The 20,845-nt window shown below is 37.8% G+C and overlaps 1 protein-coding gene across 11 annotated transcripts; it reads right to left on the reverse strand.

The window, feature by feature from the left end:
• Window positions 1-14,777: 14,777 nt before the first annotated feature.
• On the reverse strand, window positions 14,778-19,740 carry LOC107801137 (uncharacterized). Of its 11 annotated transcripts, none has more exons than XR_012705998.1 (8): window positions 19,534-19,740; window positions 18,809-18,883; window positions 17,148-17,619; window positions 16,981-17,031; window positions 16,799-16,900; window positions 16,576-16,687; window positions 16,296-16,462; window positions 14,778-16,208 (listed from the first exon to the last, which is right to left on the reverse strand). XR_012705998.1 is itself a non-coding variant. In XM_016624429.2 (8 exons), exons 6-8 carry the CDS (start codon window positions 16,683-16,685, stop codon window positions 15,264-15,266), a joined length of 594 nt encoding a protein of 197 aa, XP_016479915.1. In that variant the 5' UTR covers window positions 16,686-16,687; window positions 16,799-16,900; window positions 16,981-17,031; window positions 17,148-17,619; window positions 18,809-18,883; window positions 19,534-19,739; the 3' UTR covers window positions 14,778-15,263. The 11 variants fall into 11 exon arrangements, 7 of the variants coding, with proteins under 7 accessions (XP_016479915.1, XP_016479910.1, XP_016479921.1 ...); XR_012706000.1 differs by having other exon boundaries at window positions 16,296-16,457; window positions 17,148-17,614; window positions 19,534-19,739; XR_012706001.1 differs by having other exon boundaries at window positions 17,148-17,461; window positions 19,534-19,738.
• Between the last annotated feature and the right edge of the window lie 1,105 nt (window positions 19,741-20,845).

The following is a 20,845-nucleotide window of genomic DNA, read 5'->3' on the forward strand; positions in this document are numbered from 1 at the left end:
CAATAACACCAAAGTCCACTACAAATCAAATTTTGCAAATTCAAAAACCTTCAAAATGCAAACTTTCGACAATAAGTGTCTAAGGGCCCATAAAGGTTCACAAAGGATTTAAGGTTTTATTAGTGCCAAAGTCAAGCTAATGTGTATGGAAGGTTGTTGATTATTTTCAAGCTCTCTACGGTACGAATTTATGGGCCGTGCAATGCATCGTGAAGCGAGTAGAAGAATTGGCAAAAAGGGCAATTATGCGGTCCATTATGCGACCGCGGATTGGTTCCGCTGACTGCAAAATCATTGCAGATCAAGTCTGAAGAAAATTCATTTTGAGGGTCATTTGGCGTAGATTATACGAACCGCATAGCAATTCTGTGAACTGCATATCCGTCGCATAATCAGCATGAGAATGTTTTGAGGGAGATTTTGCAGTCTAATGTGTGACCGCAGAATCGTTCCGCGAACCGAGGATCCGTCGCGAACCTGACTAGACCCAACCCACATTTTTAAAGACCATTTCATGGACTGCATAACATTTTTGTGATGCATTCTGTGATCACAAATTCGATTCGGAGGGTTATTTTTGGGAATTTCCTAACTCGACTCTATTTTAATATAAGGACTTAAGGGGTTATTTTTAGAGGGGAATCAAATTATTTTAGAGAGAGAGATCACTCTAGAGAGATAAGGGGAGGAGCTCTAAAGATTCTACTCTTCATTTCTTGCTCAAATCATGAGATTCAAGATGCAAACTCACAAGGTTTCCCACCAACTGGGTAAGTTTTTGCCCCTAAGATTTCATGCAAAGTTTGCATTGGGTTGAAGTAAAGATTTGATTATTTTGGGTCTTATGGGATGGCGATCGGAATACATAAGCCATCTATTTCGAAATTTGGTGTGTGTGAAGGGTGGAGGATGTGATTCTTGTGGGTTGGAAGCAAATGGTTGGGCATGCATGTGCCAATGAAGGTTATTGGTTGTTTTAGGACTATTGTGGGTTGGTTGTTGGCATGGAAATTTGTTTTAGGATGAGTAAATACCTCTATAGGAAGTAGTAGGCAAGATTTCCCGCTAAGTGCTTGATAAAATGCTTAAAAGACGTAAAACACGAGAATTCCTACTAATAATGATGCTGTCAAACTATGTTGAGGTAGATTGAAGCGTTTCGAGTAGTCGAACGAAGTAGGGATCATAAGGGAGCACGATTAAGGTATGTTGGCTAAAACCATTCCATATAATTGTATTCCACGAATTCCTTATAGAATCCAAGCATGGTTTGTTAAAGTTCCTATTTTTGTTGTTCCGAATTGCTTATAATGGTTGATTTTCCCAAATGCTTGTGTACTCAAGTCATGTTCCAATTACCCTTATTATATTACTCTCCTTTGAGAAAATGTTTCAAGTAGGATTGATGTTTCAATGGCTTATGATCTTGTTTCATGTTACATTTTCCACCATTAAGCCCTCCTCCTTTAATTTTAATCTCTAATGTTTAAGTTGTGTATTTATAGCCATTGGTTTTCAAATGTTTGAATTATAACATTTTCATGAAACTCTAAACACGTCTTAATTGCCAATGCCATGCTCTTTTCTTGAAAATATTTTAGTGTTTTCTTTCGAATATGCACATGAATATGAAGTTATGGCCTTCCAATGATTTGAATACATTTCTATGATTTTCGATTACTTAAGGAATATGTTATGAAAGGAAAGAAAATATTTAACATGTGGCCATTGTGCCAAGAATAAACATGTTATGCATGGTTAAAAGTGTCAATGAAATGAAAGATCTTATAAAAGTCTATGAGACAAATATATATTTCTCTTTTACACCGAGGAAGGATGGGTAGTAAAGGCCCATGCCTGAAGCTACACGTGCCGGTGTAGGAGATGATTGAGAGGCAAATTCCCTTGCATTATGATTAGATTATTCCCCTTGGTTGGGATGAATTTATTGCTAGCATCGGTATGTACCCATGTCGACCCACACGACATTGTGGGGAGACGGCTCAGCCGATCGAGCAGAGATCGGACACCATGCCGCGCACATAGTGATTCCTCATTCCTATTTCGATGTCGATCCATTTTCATCATTGTGAGACGACTTAGCAGATCGAGCCAAGATTGGACTACTTTCTATGAGCATGGTGGTATGTCCTTCCTATTATTATATTTGATTCATATTACCATGTCGAACCACACATATCGTGGTGAGACGGCTCAGTCGAACGAGCCGACATTGGACTCCATGCCACGTGCATAGTGGTGATAGGTAGTTAATGATCTCCCTACGAAAAATATTAATGCTTATCTGATAATTAATTATGTTTTAACTTGGCATTTAAATATTATTGATCTTTTTATTTCTTCCATGTTTCTCTCTTCTCGTGTTGGCATTCTATTCCATGTGAGGGTATTTAGCTTTACATACTAGTACTGTTTTATATGTACTAACATCCCTTTTTTACCAGGGACGCTAAATCTTTAATGGATGCAGGTGGTTCCTCAGCAGGAGGCATAGGTTCTTGATAGGTATACCCTCTTCTCAGTTGATTCGGTGAGACCCACTCTATATCGGGCCTTATGTTTGTATTAACATTTGTATATCATTTTGAGTTATAGAGGGGCCTGGTCACCGGCATTTCCATATTATTCTCATGTTTATTTAAAGGTCGTAGACATATTGCGGGTCGTGTTTTGAATGGGGAAAACTATAAGCATTGTTCTTGTCAGTTAATCTCACTTACAAACTATGAACTTGTATTATTTTGCCTTCTATAAATGGAATTTCCTAATCAATGAAATTGGCATTGTACAATTTATCCTCTCGATTGACTATCTTTCCGTATTTATTCTTGAATTAATTATGGGAAAGGTTTGTTGGTAGGCACCAGGTAGGCTTGCTTGACCAAGTTACCTAGGTTGAGTGTCAGTCCCACTCCCTAAGGTCAGGGCGTGAATCTGGTACTCAACCCGAACATACGCCCAAGTCCGAAATCACCTTACGAACCCATAGGAACCTTCAAATCTCAATTCCGAACCTTTTAAAAATCAACTCTGAATTGAGAATTATTCTTCTAAATCAACTCCAAATCTCTCGAAAATCAAAACCAACTACACATACAAGTCATAATACATAAAGAGAATCTACTCAAGGTCTCAAATCACCGAACGACATGTTAAAGCTCAAAACGACCGGTCGGGTCATTACACTCAAGTAGATAAGCACATGTAACGACCTGACCGATTGTTTTGAGAATTAGCATCCCGTTCAATGGCTTAAGGTCTCAAGTACCTTCTTATTGTGTATTATGATTTGCGTGTATGGTCAGATTTTGTTTTTGGGTGATTCAGGATTGATTTTGAAGAATAATTATTGTTTCAGAAGCTTAAGTGGTAAGAGTTGATCGTAGTTTGACTTTTGAGTAAATGACTCCGGAATAGTATTTTGATGATTCCAATAGCTTCGTATGGTGATTTTGGACATAGGCGTATATCGATATTTGGATTTGGAGGTTCATAGATTGATTTGATGCATTTTGGAGAATGTTGGAAAGTTGAAGGTTTGGAAGGTTGAGAGGTTTGACCGAGAGTTGAGTTTATTGATATCGGGTTCAGATTTTGATTCGAGAAGTTGGTATAGCTCTGTTGTGTCATTTGGGGCTTGCATGCAAAATTTGAGGTCATTCTGGGTTGATTTGATATGATTCGGCGCTAGTTGTAGAATTTGAAAGTTTATTAGTTCATTAGGCTTGAATTGAGGTGCGATCGTAGTTTTGATGCTGTTTGATATGATTTGAGGCCTCGAGCAGGTCCACGTTATGTTATTGAACTTGTTGGTATGATTGGACTAGGTCTTGGGCCTCGGGTGTGTTTCGGATGGGCTATGGGCCATTCCTTCATATTTTAGAGTTGCTGGTTTCTCTATTATTCTGCAGTTCTATGCATTTGTGTAAGGAAGAACTCGATCGCGAAGTGTATCTAGTGTGGCTGAGGAGTTACTCATCACATTCTCGGGGTGCGTATCGCATTCGTGTAGGGTTATTTGGCAGCTTATGATTTTGTGCTTCACAATCGCGAGCCATGTTCTCGATCGCGAAGAGGAAGACCTGGGCAGACTATATAGTACTCTATTGCGAGGTTTTTGTCATTTTATCACTTTTTGATTTAGAGAGCTCGAATTTGGGCGATTGTGGAGGGAAATTTCACCATTTGCATTGGGGTATGTATTCTTGACTCGAACTTGGTTATATTTCATTATTCCATATTTGTTTTTATCATTTAATTAGTGATTTTAATTGGAGAAATTGGGGGTTCTTGTAAAAATTTTCTAAAACACAAAACATTATGATTTGAAGGTCGATTTGATGTTGGAATTGGATAATTTTAGTATGGTTGGACTCGTATCAAATGGGTGTTTGGATTTTGTAAGTTTTGTCGGGTTCCGAAGTGTAAGCTCGAGGTTGACTTTTGGGGTTGACTTTTTGGTTTTCATTAAAGATCAAAGCTTTATTATCCTGAATTGTTTCGTATGACTTTTATTTATGATATTAAGTTATTTTGGCTAGATTCGATATGTATGGAGGTTGTTTCACATGAGAAGGTCTACTTAGAGTATTGATTTAGCTTCTTTGAGGTAATTATCTTGCCTAACCTTTTGTGGGGGAACTACCCCTTGGGATTTGGGTTGATTATATTGTTTGAGTAATGTGGAAGACATGTACATGAGGTGACGAGTGTGTACCTGGCTTATATTTGGCAAAATTGACCGGTTTAGACTCTTAGGCTTCTTTGATGTATTTATTTGAAGTTGTTAGCATAAGTTATATCTTTTATTTGTCAAGTTTACTCTCACATGCTTTATTTGAAGTTGTTAGCACATGTCATATCTTTTACTTGTCAAGTTTACTCTTATATGCCTTATTTGAAATTGTTACCTCTTTTATTCTAATGTAACCTTCTTTATTGTTGAGTTATTCTTAATGAAATCATTGTTACATGATATCCTTTGTTGTCGGGATATTCTCATGCATTTAGACATAGTTGCTATTTCATGACCATCTCTTTTATTGTTAGCTTATGTCATTCAATTGGACTTGAAGTTGCCATTTTATGGAACTACCATCATTATTGAGTTTATTCTTAATAAGTTAATCGAAGTTGAAGTTAACTTGCTTTAGTTGAAGTTGTTGTTTAATGGTGTATTGTTCATTGTTGAGTTATTTTCCCCATTCCATTTTGTTGCTATTGAGACTTTTGTACACATCGTGGTTGAGCCATGGGATATGTGTTGTGATGATATTGGTATTGTTGTTTTGGAAAGGTTGTGACCTACGTGCACTTGTGGTACGAGTTGTATATCGTGTTGTTATGATGTTAGCACATGTTATTTGTTATGTAGATTGATTGTTGCTATGCGGAGCATAAGGGTGGCATCTCATTGTTGTTGATTGTGCGGAGTGATACGGGTGACTATTGATATAATGTCTGGGTAGAGTGATACAGGTGGCTATTATACGGAGGGATACAGGTGGCTAATGTGTAATTGTCTGGGGGGAGCAATAAGGGTGGCTATTATGATGTTATCAATATGGTGAGATAAGGGTGGCTATGTCAGGGATGACATGTGATAGCATGGGGGTATAATGTTAATGATATTCGTGTGACGGTGTGAATTTCAATATGTATGTCATGCACCTTACGTGACTGGTTGTGTTGCTTCCAATGAGAAACTCGATGTCTTTGATATTACTTGTTGACTTGGACTGGATTAGTACACCCGCACAAGCATACACCGTAGCATGCCACTTAAACTAGTTCAGAAGAAACTTGACATTCATTGATCTTGCACATGTATTCTTGTATTATCTACTTCAACTGTGATATTGAGCTTGTGACCACGTTGGGTGGATTATGATAGTGAGCCTGTGACTAAGCTAGGCGGATTGAGATATTGGCATGTGAGTTATCCATGCGGTTGTGATAAATAAGGTGGGCACGAGGTGCCATGAGCATATGATTTGTGGTTTGGGACTCGTGACTTGTGATTTTGAGATAAGTTATCTTGGAGTAATGTTGTTGTGAGGCTTGTGTTAGAACGGCTTGATTAGCTGGTTGTCATTTGTTTTACCTTATTTGGTTTCACTGGTGCTTTAACGGTGTTTTGATTACTTTACCTTTTATATCACATGTTTATTCCTTGATGCAATTTACTAATTGTGAGCAATTCTTGCTTTCATTATTATCTTTATACTTAATACTGCACTGGTAAATATGACTAGTAGGTGTCTTGACTTGTACCTCATCACTACTCCACCGAGGTTAGTCTTAATACATACTAGGTACCGACCGTGGTGTACTCATACTACACTTCTGCATATTTTTGTGCAGATCCAGGTATTGGAGATATCGAACTCAGGCAGAGTTAGTTTCTTGATCACAAGAATTCAAGGTAGAGATACTTGGTTATCGCAGTCCCTTGGAGTCCTTTTCATTTTATTGTACTGTTAACTCGTTGTCCGAACAATATTGTAATTTATTATTGAGATATTTCTATGTATTCAGCTAGAGTTTGTGACTCTGTATTACCTAGTCTTGGGAGGTTGTTTGTGATTATTGCTGCATAGGCTTGTTTCACCTTTATTTCGGTATTTATATTAAAATCTACTTTTAAAAAATATAATTGTTAAACTGGCTTAACTGTTGTTAGTAATCGACTTACCTAGTCTTAGAGACTAGGTACCATCACGACACCTGTTGTGAGATTTTGGGCCGTGACAAGTTGGTATCAGAGATGTAGGTTCTTTGGTTCTACGAGTCACGAGCAAGTTTAGTAGAGTCTTGCGGATCGGTACGAAGACGTCTGTACTTATCTTCGAGAGGTTAAAAAACTATTAGGAAAATTCCACTTCTTTCATTCTTGTCGTGCGGATTTGTTAATTTTGATGTTTGAGCCTTTGTATCTCTATTCTCTCACAGATGGTGAGGACACGCACTATCGGATCCACTGAGCAGACACCCCTCCCCTTGCTAGAGCCGTGAGAGACCAAGGAGGGGCACGTGCCACAGCTGGAGCACCTGCATGAGCAGCAGTTGAGGAACTGCCAATAGCTCTGGTTGGAGGACAGGCACCGGAGGCGCCTATTGTTACCCTCAGACTCTAGGAGACTTTAGCGCAGTTCCTGAGCATGTTTGGCATTGGCTCATGTGAGACTGATCCCAATTGCACCAACTACTTCAGAGATTGGGGGAGGAGCTTAAACTCCCACCGCCTATACTCTGGGTGTGGTGCCAGTACAAACTTTTATCACGGTTCAGCCTAAGGTCAGGCCAGAGGCATTTAAGGAGGAGCAACAGAGGTTTGAGAGGTTCAAGAAGTATCACCCTCCTACTTACAGTGGCGCAGTGACTGAGGACGCGCAGGGTTTTCTAGAGACGTTTCATCGTATTCTCCGCACCATGGGTATTGTGGAGGTGAGTAGGGTTTCTTTTACGACATTTCAGCTATCAGGAGCAGCAAATCAATGGTGACAGGTTTATGACAAGGGAAGGCCAGCGAATGCAACACCACTCACTTGGACTCAGTTCTCAGAGATGTTTTTGAGGGTGTTTTTTTCCCAGACCCTCAGGGATACATGGCGCACAGAGTTCGAGCAGTTGCGCCAGGGAACTATGATAGTGTCGGAGTACGCCATTAGGTTTAGCGAACTATCCTAACATGCACCTACCTTGGTTCTTATAGTCAGAGAGTGAGTCCGTACATTTATCGAGGGGATCCGTTATGGTTTTAGATTCAGCATAGCTCAGGAGTTGGAGATTGACACTCCATTTCAGCAGGCTGTGAAGATTTCCAAGAGGTTAGAGCGTATTCGGGTGAGGAGAGGGAGGATAAGGAGACCAAGAAGTTTCGAGGTTCTGGAGGATTTTGTGGATTTTACTCTTCAATTATGACCCATCACGGTGGAGGCTCAGGTAGTCGGCCAGTCCATTCCACACTTCAATTATGCGTGGTGCTCCAGTTAGTCAGGGACCTCAGGGTACTCATATGGGGCAATCATATTTTAGTGCACCACCTGCACGGGGTTCCTACATCGGTTATTCCAGTTATTCGGCACCAACTCAATACCAATAGCCACGCCCGCATAGGTGGATTAGCGACTGGAATGGAGCTTATAGCCTGAGTGCTCTGATGAAATCCACCTCTCCCAAGTGTGGGATAATCTCTCAGGATCTGCACAACCAACTAGGGGTGGAGGACAGGTGGGTAGAGGGCGCCCTAGAGGAGGAGGCCCAACCCGTTGATATGCTTTCCATGGTAAGCCTAAGGATGCTACACCAGATGGTGTCGTTACATGTATTATTACGATTTGTCAAAGACGAGCATCAGTCTTATTTTTATCCGGTCCTGTTTATGAGAGTGAGTCCTCCTATCTTGCTTTATATACAGGTGTGTTTCATGATTCTTGTACTCTGCTTATGTGTTTACATTTGTTTAGAGACTCTATAGTGGTAGCCCGTGTCTATCGTTTGGGTTTGTTCCCTATTGAGAGCTATGAGACTAGAATGAACTTTCTGTTACTCATTATGGTAGGTTTTGATGTGCTTTCTGGGTAGTATGGTTATGATTGGTGATTTAGGTGCTCTATCGGTATGGGAAGTCCGTTATGTATTGTGATTTTGTTTACGGAATTAAGTTAGTGGAAGGTTTCGGTTGATGTGATGTGTATTGTAATTGTGATTTAGAGATGAGGATGGGATCCTCATATTTTCATATGGATGGATGTGTTTGGACTGAACTACATGCCGCGGTGGAGTTATATTAGGATGAGATCCTTGTGACTAGTTCATATGTATTGTTTCTCCTTTGTGGAATGGATTTGTAGTATGGTACTGATAGGGAGTTGTGCTTGTTGGACTTGTTTGATAGTTCTCTCATGTGTTTCTCTTTCCATATTCAGTCATATTCAAGTTGTGCTTATTGGGTTTAGCTTGCAAGGTATGTGCCCATGTGGCGTTGGGTGTGACTTGTTGATTTGGGTGAGTGTTTTTAGATCTTCAAGTTTCTTGCATCGTTGTTAGTGTTGTGAAGGTTTGGGACAAGGTTTTAGCTGATATGAGGTTATTTGCCGGCGCAGGATTTAATTATGGGCAGCTATTGTGGTCAGAGATGTTGTTATGGGCATATGGATGATGGGTTACATCATGTGGTTATATCTTGTGGGTGTATGCAAGAGCTGTTGCAACTGGTTAAGTTTGATACATTGTGTTTATGTGGGAATCGGGTCTTTGGGAAATGATCGGAGGTTGAAAATTTGGTTCTAAGGCTAATCGGTATAGGTGGAAGGAATAATAATCTTCAATTGAGATGGTGTTGTCGGACTTATTTGTATTGGGGTGATGTGGGGTCACCCACAAGTATATGTATGTCACGCCCCGACCTCGGGGAGCGCGACCGACGCTTAATCGAGATAACTCGGTCAAGCAAGCCTACTAGATGATTTCTACCCGAACTTACCCATTGATAAAGTGAAGACATATTTCATTAATTAGAGCATGAGAAGATTATGTGAACAACACCAATTCCTTACCATTAGTTACGTCATTTATAAGTCTCCAAAATATTACATTACACATCAATCTCATCCCATTTAAGGGGAATATCCTCAACACATTAGTACCGGGATTTACTCCTCAATCACTCCTAGACCGACACGTGTAGTTTTGGGATTAGGTTATTTCAACCTACCCTTCCTCGATGACTAATGATACTCCCAAAATGTTTATTATATAAAGGATTTTCAGCTCATTTCATAATCTATTTCACACCTTTTCATTTCATTGGCGCTAGCAGCCATAAATATAATATCATTTTTGGCACGCTAGCCGTATTTCATATTTCATGCTTACCCCTTTCATTTTCAAACATCATCATGGATTATAAACATTAAGGCATGTCTAATCAAGAACTTTAAGTAAAGATATGAGCAATTAAGAGTCTTTAAGCACATCGAGTCTTCTCACACAATTTGGCATAATAACTTTTATTTGTAACACGACTTGAGGTCATAACATTTCAATACGCAACCCATACTTTGAACACATTCTCAAAGGATAATATAATATGATAAGAGCATTCGGAACACGTTTTGAACATATATCTTTCGACACAAAATTTATTCGGAATAGTCAAATTTATAATGAATAACTCAGAACATGAGAAATAAGAACTTGGCCCATCATACTTGAGATTTACGAGAACATCGTGGGATTCCATTCTAAGAGAGAATTTTAGCCAACATACCTCGCTTTTAGTTTTTTTTAAAATTACTACAATGATCCGGAAATCCTAGCAACTTCGATCTATTTAGAGACATAATAAAATTGAACCATAGTTAGGAAGATATGCGTTGTTTCAGCTCATTTAAGAATTTTATCAAGCTCTAGGTGTGCATTATGATTTCAAGGTTCTCCTATGGTGGATTCCTTCATCCCACAACCCAATGTTTACCCATTTATGCTCAACAACCTTCCCACAAACCTTGTTGGTACATGCATGCATAACGCGCCATGAAATGGTCCCAAAACTGGGCAGGCCTAGTCAGGTCTGCGGCCGTTATGTAGCCTGCAAAAGGTTATGTGGTCGCATAACGCGCCATGAAATCTCCCTCCGAAATGCCATGGTCGCATAGTGGACCGCAAAAATGCCATGTTCAGCACAATATTTCCTTCAACTCTCCGACGTATTGTACAATCCAAAAGTCCGTACCACGGCGAGCAAGCTCGCCGTGAAGAATTTCAACAATCCTCAAACTTATTAGCCTACCTCGACACCACAAAACCCCGGGTTCTAGTAAAATTTTACGAGGCCATACAATTTATGGTGAGTTCATTTAGTGATTTCATGGCTTCGAAACGGATCTTGGCACGTTTGAGGACGAACATTTTTTTAAAAGGGGGAGAATGTATGACCTGATCGGTCGTTTTGAGAATTACATCCCGCTCACTGGCTTAAGGTCTCAAGTAGTTTCATATTATGTATTATGTCTTGTGTGAATGGTCGGATTCGGTTTTTCGATGATTTGAGATTGATTTGGAAGAATGATTCTTGTTTTAGAAGCTTAAACTGTAAGAGTTGAGCGGAGTTTGACTTTTATGTAAACGACTCCAGAATGGTATTTTGATAATTCTAATAGTTTTGTATGGTGATTTTGGACTTAAGCGTATGCCCGGATATGGATTTGGAGGTCCGTCGGTTGATTTGATGCATTTTGGCAAAAGTTAGAAAGTTGAGGTCTAGAAGGTTGAGAGGTTCGACCGGGAGTTGAATTTGTTGATATCGGGTTTGGATTTCAATTCCAAAAGTTGGTATAGCTTCGTTATGTCATTTGGGACTTACATGCAAAATTTGAGGTCATTCCAGGTTGATTAGATATAATTCGACGCAAGTTGTAAAAGTTGAAAGTTCATTAGGCTTGAATTGAGGTGCGATTCATAGTTTAGCCTGCCTCAGCACCACAAAACCCCGGGCTCTAGTATACGGGACCTTACATCCTCCCCTGTTTAAGATCATTCGTCCTTGAATGAGGGTCAAAATCCACCATCAGCATCCAATGAGACTCGGCTCTTAGTTCACACACCAGCAGTTCCAAATTTGACTAACTCCCCAAATTTCCAAAATTTTCGGCAGCGTTTCCCCTACAATTTGGCCTATCTACCTGTCAGAGAAACCCATAACCCAAACCTAACAACATATACATAATCCAACGACGTAACATAACATGAAAACAACACCAACCGTGGCCTCATAAGCAATATATAATACCAGAAAGGAACACTCTTAACATCAACTGTACAAGTAATACAAAATTCATAGAAGGTAAGCTTTTAACATTTTCATAGAACACAACTACCTAATTACATAGTTATTCAAGCAAATGAGGGTACTTCTTCTTTATCCTTTCCTCAGCTTCCCAGGTGGCCTCTTCAGCCTGTTGGTTTCGCCATAGCACTTTCACATAGGCAATCTCTTTATTTCTCAGCTTTCGAACCTGCATATCAAGAATGACAACTGGAATCTCCTCATAAGTCAATTCTTCATTAACCTCAATAGTCTCAACTGGAACAATAATCGACGGGTCTCCAACCACCTTCTTCAAAATGAATACATGAAATAGCGGGTGCACTAAAGACATCTTTGGAGGTAGTTCAAGCTTGTAAGCCACCCGACCAATCCTCTGAATGATTTTGTATGGTCCGACATACCTCAGACTCAATTTCCCTTTCTTACCAAACCGCATTATACCCTTCATGGGGGAAACCTTCAAGAATACCCAATTATCCTCTTTGACCTCCAAATCCCTACGACGCACATCCGAATAGGACTTCTGACGACTCTGAGAAGTTTTCAACCATTACATAATGATCTTAACCTTCTCCATAGCCTGATGCACGAGGTCTGGCCCTATCAACTCTGCCTCCCTAATCTCGAACCATCCAATAGGAGATTTATATCTCCTACCATATAAAGCCTCGAATGGTGCCATCTGAATGCTAGCATGATAACTGTTGTTGTAGGCAAATTCTATGAGTAGCAAATGATCTTCCCAGTTACCCTTGAAGTCAAGAACACAAGCGTGCAACATATCCTCGAGCGTCTGAATGGCCCGCTCTACCTGCCCGTCGGTCTGTGGATGAAAGGCCATACTAAGATTCACCTGAGTACCCAAACCTTGCTGAAATTCCCTGCAAAAGTTAGCTGTGAACTGTGCCCCTCGATCTGAGATGATAGAAACCGGAGTGCCATGCAACCTGACTATTTCCTTGATATACAACTGAGCATACTATTCTGCTGTGTCGGTAGCCTTAATAGGTAAGAAGTGTGCTGATTTTGTGAGTCGATCCATAATCACCCAAATCGAGTCGAACTTGCGAGGAGCGCGAGGGAGTCCTACCACAAAATCCATATTGATCATCCCTACTTCCACATTGGAATTTCTATGTTTAGTGCCAACCCACCGGGCCTTTGGTATTCGGCCTTCACTTGCTGACAATTTGGACATCTTGTCACAAAGTCCGCTACATTCCTCTTCATATCATTCTACCAATAGACCTCCTTAAGATCATGATACATCTGTGTAGAGCTTGGGTACACGAAATACCTGGAATTGTGTGCCTCGGTCATGATTTTTTCCCCGGACCCCATCTACATTTGGAACACATAATCGTCCTTGGTACCTTAGTGTACAATTATACTATAGTCATTTTTACGCCTTTCGGTTTAGGTATTATTTGGTCGAATCCTTGCTTCCAAAATGTTTTAGTTTCATCTTCATTTACATAACATGGCAGTAGGTATCCGTGTTTTAGCAGTCCATTGACGCAAGTTTCTTTCTCTGTATTTGTTGCTTTGGTTAGATTTAGTGCCTTAGTATTTTTTTTTCTTTTCTGTATGTTAGAGGCATTACATGACTAGTTATATATTAAGTTTTAACATTGCATATTAGATGAGTTTTGTTGAGATTTTCCTCTGTGTATCAAGTATCTTGTAAACTTTTATTTTTTTCAACTAGTTAGGAGGTAGAGGTTTATATTAAAAATCTTCATTTGTAAACTATGTAATAATAGAACTTGTTAATCATTGAGTTATATAGGATTTGACATTATTTAATCCTTTTAACGTAATATGAAAACGGAAGATATTTTTGTCAATGTGTTCTGGGATTTTATAGCCTTTAAATCTCATTCAAATGGTAGAAATTGTGTCTATAGGATTAAATATTGTGTATAAAGATTTTCACCATGTAGAATCATGCCTATACGATTCTAATGAAATATATGTGTTTATATCTATGTTAACCTGAATATCTTAACACCTCTTCTTTTGGGATTTGTATGCTAAGAGTAAAAATCGAATGCTAATGTATCATGAGTGTAGTATTGATGAAATTAATATGACTTCCTATTAACTTGAGTTTCAGTTAGCAAATTTCTGTTGAGTTACCTTAAGTTAATAGTTGGATGTGATCTTCACTACAACAAAAATGGGCTTTAGCGGCAATACAAAATGGCTTTAGCGGCAATAACAATAACCGCTATATCTTTTACTGGCCATTTGTGTTTCGCCGTTGAAGTCAGGGTCAGCAAAGCCTTTAGCGGCTATTGTCACAAAAGGTGGTAAAAGGTATGGTTTATTGCCGCTAAATATTATTATCTTTAACGGCAATTGTTCGCGGCAATTATAATGGCTACTAAATCTAATCCATAACGGCTAATTATACTCCTTTAGCATCCATTTTTATAGCCGCTAAAGTCAAAATAATTGCCGCTAGAAATTTGCATCTTTAACGGCAATTGTTTGCGGCAATTATAATGGCTACTAAATCCAATCCATATCGATTAATTACATTCCTTTAGTATCCATTTTTATAGCCACTTAATTCAAAATAACTAAAAGTTCGTCTTTAACGGCAATTATTTTGTGGCAATTAAAATGGGCATAGTATCCCTTCTGAAAATATCTTAGTTTGCCGTTTTAGCGTCCATTTTATTGGCTATTATGTTAAACTAAATTGCCGCTAAAAGTCAATATCTTTAACGGCAATTATTTTACAGTGATTATAACGGCTGCAATATCCCTTGTGAAAACATCTTAATTTGCCACTTTATCGTCCATTTATATAGCTGGTATATCCAACTAAATTTGCGTTAAAAGTCACAAGCGGTAATAGCAATAGTGTAGCCACCATTAATAATAGTTACTGCATTCATCCATAATATGACCCAAATAAGAAAATATATTAATATTAATTCAAAAGAAACATAATATATCTCATTAAATGTTAACAAACATAAGGAATTACTAATATTGATGTCATAGTAACTAAACTTACATTGTTTGAAGGAAATAGCTAATGTCATTATATAACTAATCCAGACGAATGATGGTATTCAAATGATTTCCGCAACTTTTCATCATTTTGAAATATTCCACCTGCTAAATTATCGAACATCAAACTGTATGATCTGAAATTATAAAATAACTGTGTCAGAAGATAAAATACAATGTGAAAAAATATCTTGAAGATTCCATCACTGTCACAATTCATAAACAAGTCATTGTGTGTAATTGGGGATGTCATTTCTTCACCAGCCTCTAAGACAACTCAAATTCCATACAAGTATTTCTCCTTTCATTTGTGCATGTGATAACCACTTACTACTATCTTTCCTTCAGATAACATTGGCCCCCGTGTACAACAGGAATTCAAAGCTCACTCATATGCAGCAGAATTCCCTGGGTAAGACACTTTAAAGCATATGTATCATCACTTATCAGATAATTCTGAATTTTGTGAACCTTAAAAATATTAAGCTATCAGTTTAAATTCCAAATGAACCTGGTGAAACAACAAATTAATATGATTTTATATTGCCAAGTTGGTGTCTCAATTTTTTTTTTTTAAAAAGCAAATAATTGGTGAGAACAACTAGACAAGGCACGGGTATCTTACCAAATAATGGAGCAAGCTACTGCAACTGTTCAAAATGCACAGAACCTATGAAAATGCAGTCTATTATGTCTGCTCCTTGACAAGAGTGGGTTGCTCTAGTGGTAAGCACCCTCCACTTCCAACCAAAAGGTTGTGAGTTCGAGTCACCCCAAGAGCAAGGTGGGGAGTTCTTGGAGGGATGAAGCCGAGAGTTTATCGGAAACAGCCTCTCTACCCCAGGGTAGGGGTAAGGTTTGCGTACACACTACCCTCCCCAGACCCCTCTAGTGGGATTATACTGAGTTGTTGTTGTTGTATGTCTCCTCCTTGACTAGATTTTGCTCCCATGAATAATGGAATATTATTTTGTCCTATGATAGCAGATTCTTAAGATACTGGTACTGAGGACCACAAAATAATAATGATACTGCTTTAGTGCTCAGGCTTGTAAAAGATATATTTGTTTTTTACAATGATTCGGAGGAAAGATTTGACTCAGAACGTAGGAGTAGTTGTAAATAACATATTTGTGTTTTTAATGATACCTGTTGTGAAGAGCCTGCCCAGCAACATGTGGAAAAGGTTTGTAATCAATTCAATATTGGCTCTTCCGTCTCCTTTGGCACAAAGATGAGTAGTACCGTGAGAAGGTTGAGCATTTTCAGCAACACTAGGTATCCTTGATGTTTGTGGTACTCGTTCATGTCCAATGTTGGCATCAGGGATCTAATAAATATTAACATGTTAGATAACAATACTTTTATATGATTAGAATTTCATTAAAAATGTCTAAAGCTTATGTAATGGAATTACTTGTTCACATGAGGTGCCATTGCTACTTTGAGTCATAGATACATTAGGAGCATATCTGCGCATGAATTGTCTCATTTGGAGTAATTCTGATTGCATCTTCTCCTGATTTTGTTTCATCATATTCATTTCTTCATTTTGTTTCTCCTTTAACTTGACTATCTCCTGTTCTAATATTTGTATAACCTCATTAGAAGAATCATCTGCAACAATATTTCCTAAGGAAGACCTATTACCCCATAGAACAGAAGGAGTTGGACCAAGTCCTAAACCACGAACATACCCATATTTGTCATTTTCGAATACTTGGGAATACACATCGCCTTTCCAAGCAACACTGTGAGGAGGTTGGTCAGTAGAGCTCTCACTATTGCTCATCCTTTCATTTACCATTCCTAACAATAGAATACACAATAAATCCAATTTGGAATTTATTTATTCGCTTTTAAGTTTTTTTCCCCTAACTATTTCACAATTTAGAAATTTAATGAAAAAAGAAATCTTACGATTGCCTTGACAGAATGATCATCCAGTAGTCTACCATCCTTACGTTTTGTATGAGTTAATATGAAAATTTGTGCTCGTGTAGGCACTATCCCATTTACAACCTAATACAATAAAATTGATGTAAGATATGCATGAAAAAAAGGATTTTGAAATATTTTAGTTAGTAATTTTACAGATTTACCTGCTCATCCAACTTTGATTGGCCATATTGTTTCGATTTGCTTGGGTACACCTATGTCATTAAAATATTAAAAGGATATCTTATAAATTATAAATAAAAATTGAGCATAACTAAAATCAGAACACTGAAAATAATCAACTAGGGGTGTTTTAAAGATTTGTTGATACCTTAGCTTTATCCGAATTATTGAACTCCCCTTGTCCTCTCTTCTCCTCTGCTCCAAGCCTTAGGTGTCAATTTTCTTCTTGTTTTCCAATATCGTAACACAAGGTATAGGCAAGAGACCATGTTGGTTGCCAGAGAAATTGGTTCAGGTATTGCTATCCAATGCGGAGCTGGCTAGACTAAGCAAGGATCTAGTATGTAGCTTTTTTCCTATGATATGTACATGTGACTCATCATTCATCCTGCTGATTAATTCTATCAATTTTGCAGGCAATACTACGATGTGATCTGCCATCCTACATGGTTCCTTTTGCCCCTGATGACTTGATATTTGAGAAACCAGAGGTGAGTCAATATTAATATGAAGTAGCTTTTCCTCTAGAAATTCACTTATATGGCAGACCATGTTTGCAAGCAATCCTAAGATCTGCAGTAACATGCTAGGCTCATTGAATCTCTACAGACAGTCCTGCACTATATAATTCCTTTTGGTCATATAAAACATCAGGAGGCTACACAAATTAAGCTTACGGTTTACAAGACACTAGAGAAGAATTTCTCCCACTAAATAAATTTCAACTATGAAATGCTACCCACAAGCTCTCTTTTCAAAAATGGGAATTGAGATGTTTTGTGGCTTTGCTATGCCAATTTTGCACATACTGACAACAGTGTTAAACAGAAATATGTGCAAGTAGCAAGTTTATCAGTAGTATTGATGGCTCACTTAGATACATCACAAAATCAATAGAAACCAACAAACACACAAGTGTTTATAGAAAATGCTTCACTGTGTTTAGAAGTTTTCCTACTTACTAAAACCAGACAATTCATGGAGGATTAACAGGCCAAGGGACAAAGAAAAATGGAGTTGTGCTTCCTCATTTTTTGGAAGCTTAACTGTTTATACCTAGTCAATCCAACACTAGGATCAGCTTCTTTATTTGGTGATCACTATGGGAATGACCTTATATCATGTAATTTTTGCTAACTTTATAACTCCGCAAGCTACAAGTACAAAAATCAAAACAAAAATCAAGTAACCAAACGTATGCTACAAGTGTAACATCCAGCTATTACCCAACTTGAATCTGTGTGGTGCTAAGTTAAAGGAAACTAAAAGCTGCAACTAACTTTATTTTTACAACCTTTACACGTTAAGAACTTCTTTCCTACTGAAGATAGTTTCAATTTGATGATCTCTAACTTGAACAGAATAGACTGAATGCAGAGAAAATCGTATAGCTCACTTCAACTAATTGTGTTTTGCAGCGTAGTAAATGGATAATAACATGGAAAACCTTTTAAGTTATCCAGATTGTTGCTCTACGCGTAAGATCCTGTTTACACTGAAAGTAACAAATAACAACAAACTTAAGATATCCCATCATTGTCATTAGATTACTACTACTAGTTTATTTAGCAATGAGGAGCTGCAACTAGTAACGTAGGAACTATATTGTTACCTACTGCATATGGATCAGATTTGCAACTATACATTGTGGTACAAAAACCTACTGGATAAAGGCAGTTGAAACTGCAGCCGTAATAGAAGTTTCAGATACTCTGACAACAGTGATAGGGGATATGCAATTTACCACCAGAAGTGAGGAAATAAGATTTTCTTGTATGCAACGTTGATATAGAAAGTACAGATTGGTACCTGGTAAGAAGAATTTTTCTCCGATCAAGACAAGAAAGTAAAGGAGAATAATGATTTCTGCAGCAATCTTGAAACCTACACGAAAAGAGAAGTTGAAGACAGATGAGAGGGAGAAGATTGACAGGGATGATTGAGCATAATTGAGCAGATTTGGGGAAGATCTGATATATATTGAAGAAAACATGCAAACAGACAAATTAAGTTAAGGGTATTCTCTTTTCTTCTTTAAGTTGTCCAAGTCTATATTGTTGTAATGTTTTCTTCTTTGCATTTATAACAAGGAAAATAACATATAACTTGAATCCATTTTCCATGAAGGGAACGGATTTTAGGAGAAAGTTCAAACTATATCAACCTATTTGCCATAATACTGGAAGTAGTGAATCAATATGGCATCACAACAAAACAAGAAAGTCAAAAGCATGATTAATTTAACTCGGCATTAATCGTCATATGCCCCTAAAGTCCAAAGAGTAGATACCGCCTTCCAGTTGCAACCCATTGACGTATGTAATTTATGTACTGATATTGATTTATTAGCAGTCATGACGGAATTATTCTTACCTTAAACTCCGATATATTCATGCTTCGTAAATCAGAGCTCTCATTCTTAACTAATTTGGGGAAGATTTTGCAAAATTTTGCAGATTTGGGGAAGACAGATGAGAGTGAGAACATTGACAACAGATTTCGCAAAATTTACCTGGGGAAGAAGAGAAAGTTACCTGGGATTTGGGAAGAAGATCGTCGGAGCTGTGGCAGGGCGGAGACTGTCACAGGCCGCAGCGATTTTGTTAACCAGAGACTGTTAACTGGAGCGATTTTGCAGGCCGGAGACTGTCGAAAGGGAATAGGTTTTGTTATCTTTTTTGGCAAAATTCGTATTGGCAGAAGGGAATATGTTTCTTTTTTCTAATTGGAGGGAATGCTTAATTCTTGTCCAAAATATTAGAGGGAAGATTTTATTTTATTTTGTACGGAGAGAAAGTTAAAATAATAAAAATTGGTTTCAGTTAATGATTTTTAGTGGCAATTGTTTTTTAGTGTCACTAAAGAATATCTTTTACTCCCCAATGGTCATATGCTGCTAATATTTCAGCTTAAAAAATTTATTAGCGACAATTACCTTATTGCCGCTGACAAAGGCCTTTTTTGTAGTAATGCTTACATACTCAGTTTAGTTTTTAACTTCCTTTTATCCATATTGTGGATAAAGTGATAGTCAAATTAGAAACCATGTCCTTAGGATTTTGGCAGAGGGTCTATTCAGAAACAGCCTCTGTACCTCTAGGGTAGGGGTAAGGTCTGCGTACACACTACCCTCCCTAGACCCCGCTTATGAAATTATACTAGGTGGTTGTTGTTGTTGTTATGGAAATATTGAAAGTTAGAAAATATTTAGCTTCTTGTTTGGGATAACAAATGATTGGGGTTCTTTGTGTATGGCATAATGATATTTTGAGCAGGTTACATTTTTTGGGATAGTTGTATTTACAAAGAAAACTCTGCCGAAAATTTGAAGAATTTGGAGAGTTAGAAAATTTTCGAGTTATCAAATTGATTATAGTAAGAGACTGGAGCAAGTCTTCATATGTTATGTTCAGAACTTACAAGTCTTCATCTGTTGTTAGCCTCTTTACTCTTCAAATGGGTTGCTTGTATTTTAGTTTGTTATTGCTCTTACATAAGGAAGAATGACAGTAAACATAGTTCAACTTTGTTAGGTAAAGCGTCGATAACGAATCAATTACTTTGTAATTCAAATATCTTAAAATTTTCTTTTTTAATCATTTATTGATCGTCATTTGTAGGTGTAGCGATTGCAGATGAAAGCAGTGATGAAGAACTTACTTGAGTGTTGTTGATCGTTGCTAGACTTTATTATTATGTTCCAGGATATTTTAGTTTAGAAATTTTTTGTATGCAAACTCATCTATTTTAACTTTGAATTATTGATCAAACAATGTATTCATATTTTTTTTTTGTCTATGGATAATGCTAGTTGGATATTTCAATGTTATTTTGTAGTTTATATAA

The sequence above is a fragment of the Nicotiana tabacum genome, chromosome 23 (assembly GCF_000715075.1).
Source record: "Nicotiana tabacum cultivar K326 chromosome 23, ASM71507v2, whole genome shotgun sequence".
Taxonomy (NCBI): Eukaryota; Viridiplantae; Streptophyta; class Magnoliopsida; order Solanales; family Solanaceae; genus Nicotiana; species Nicotiana tabacum.

Excerpts from the sequence above, each read along its gene's own strand:
- LOC107801137 (XM_075246468.1), bottom strand. The coding sequence starts at position 16,685 with ATGGTAAATGAAAGGATGAGCAATAGTGAGAGCTCTACTGACCAACCT. Across the intron at positions 16,209-16,295 it reads ATGGCACCTCATGTGAACAA|ATCCCTGATGCCAACATTGG; the intron begins GTAATTCCATTA and ends AATATTTATTAG.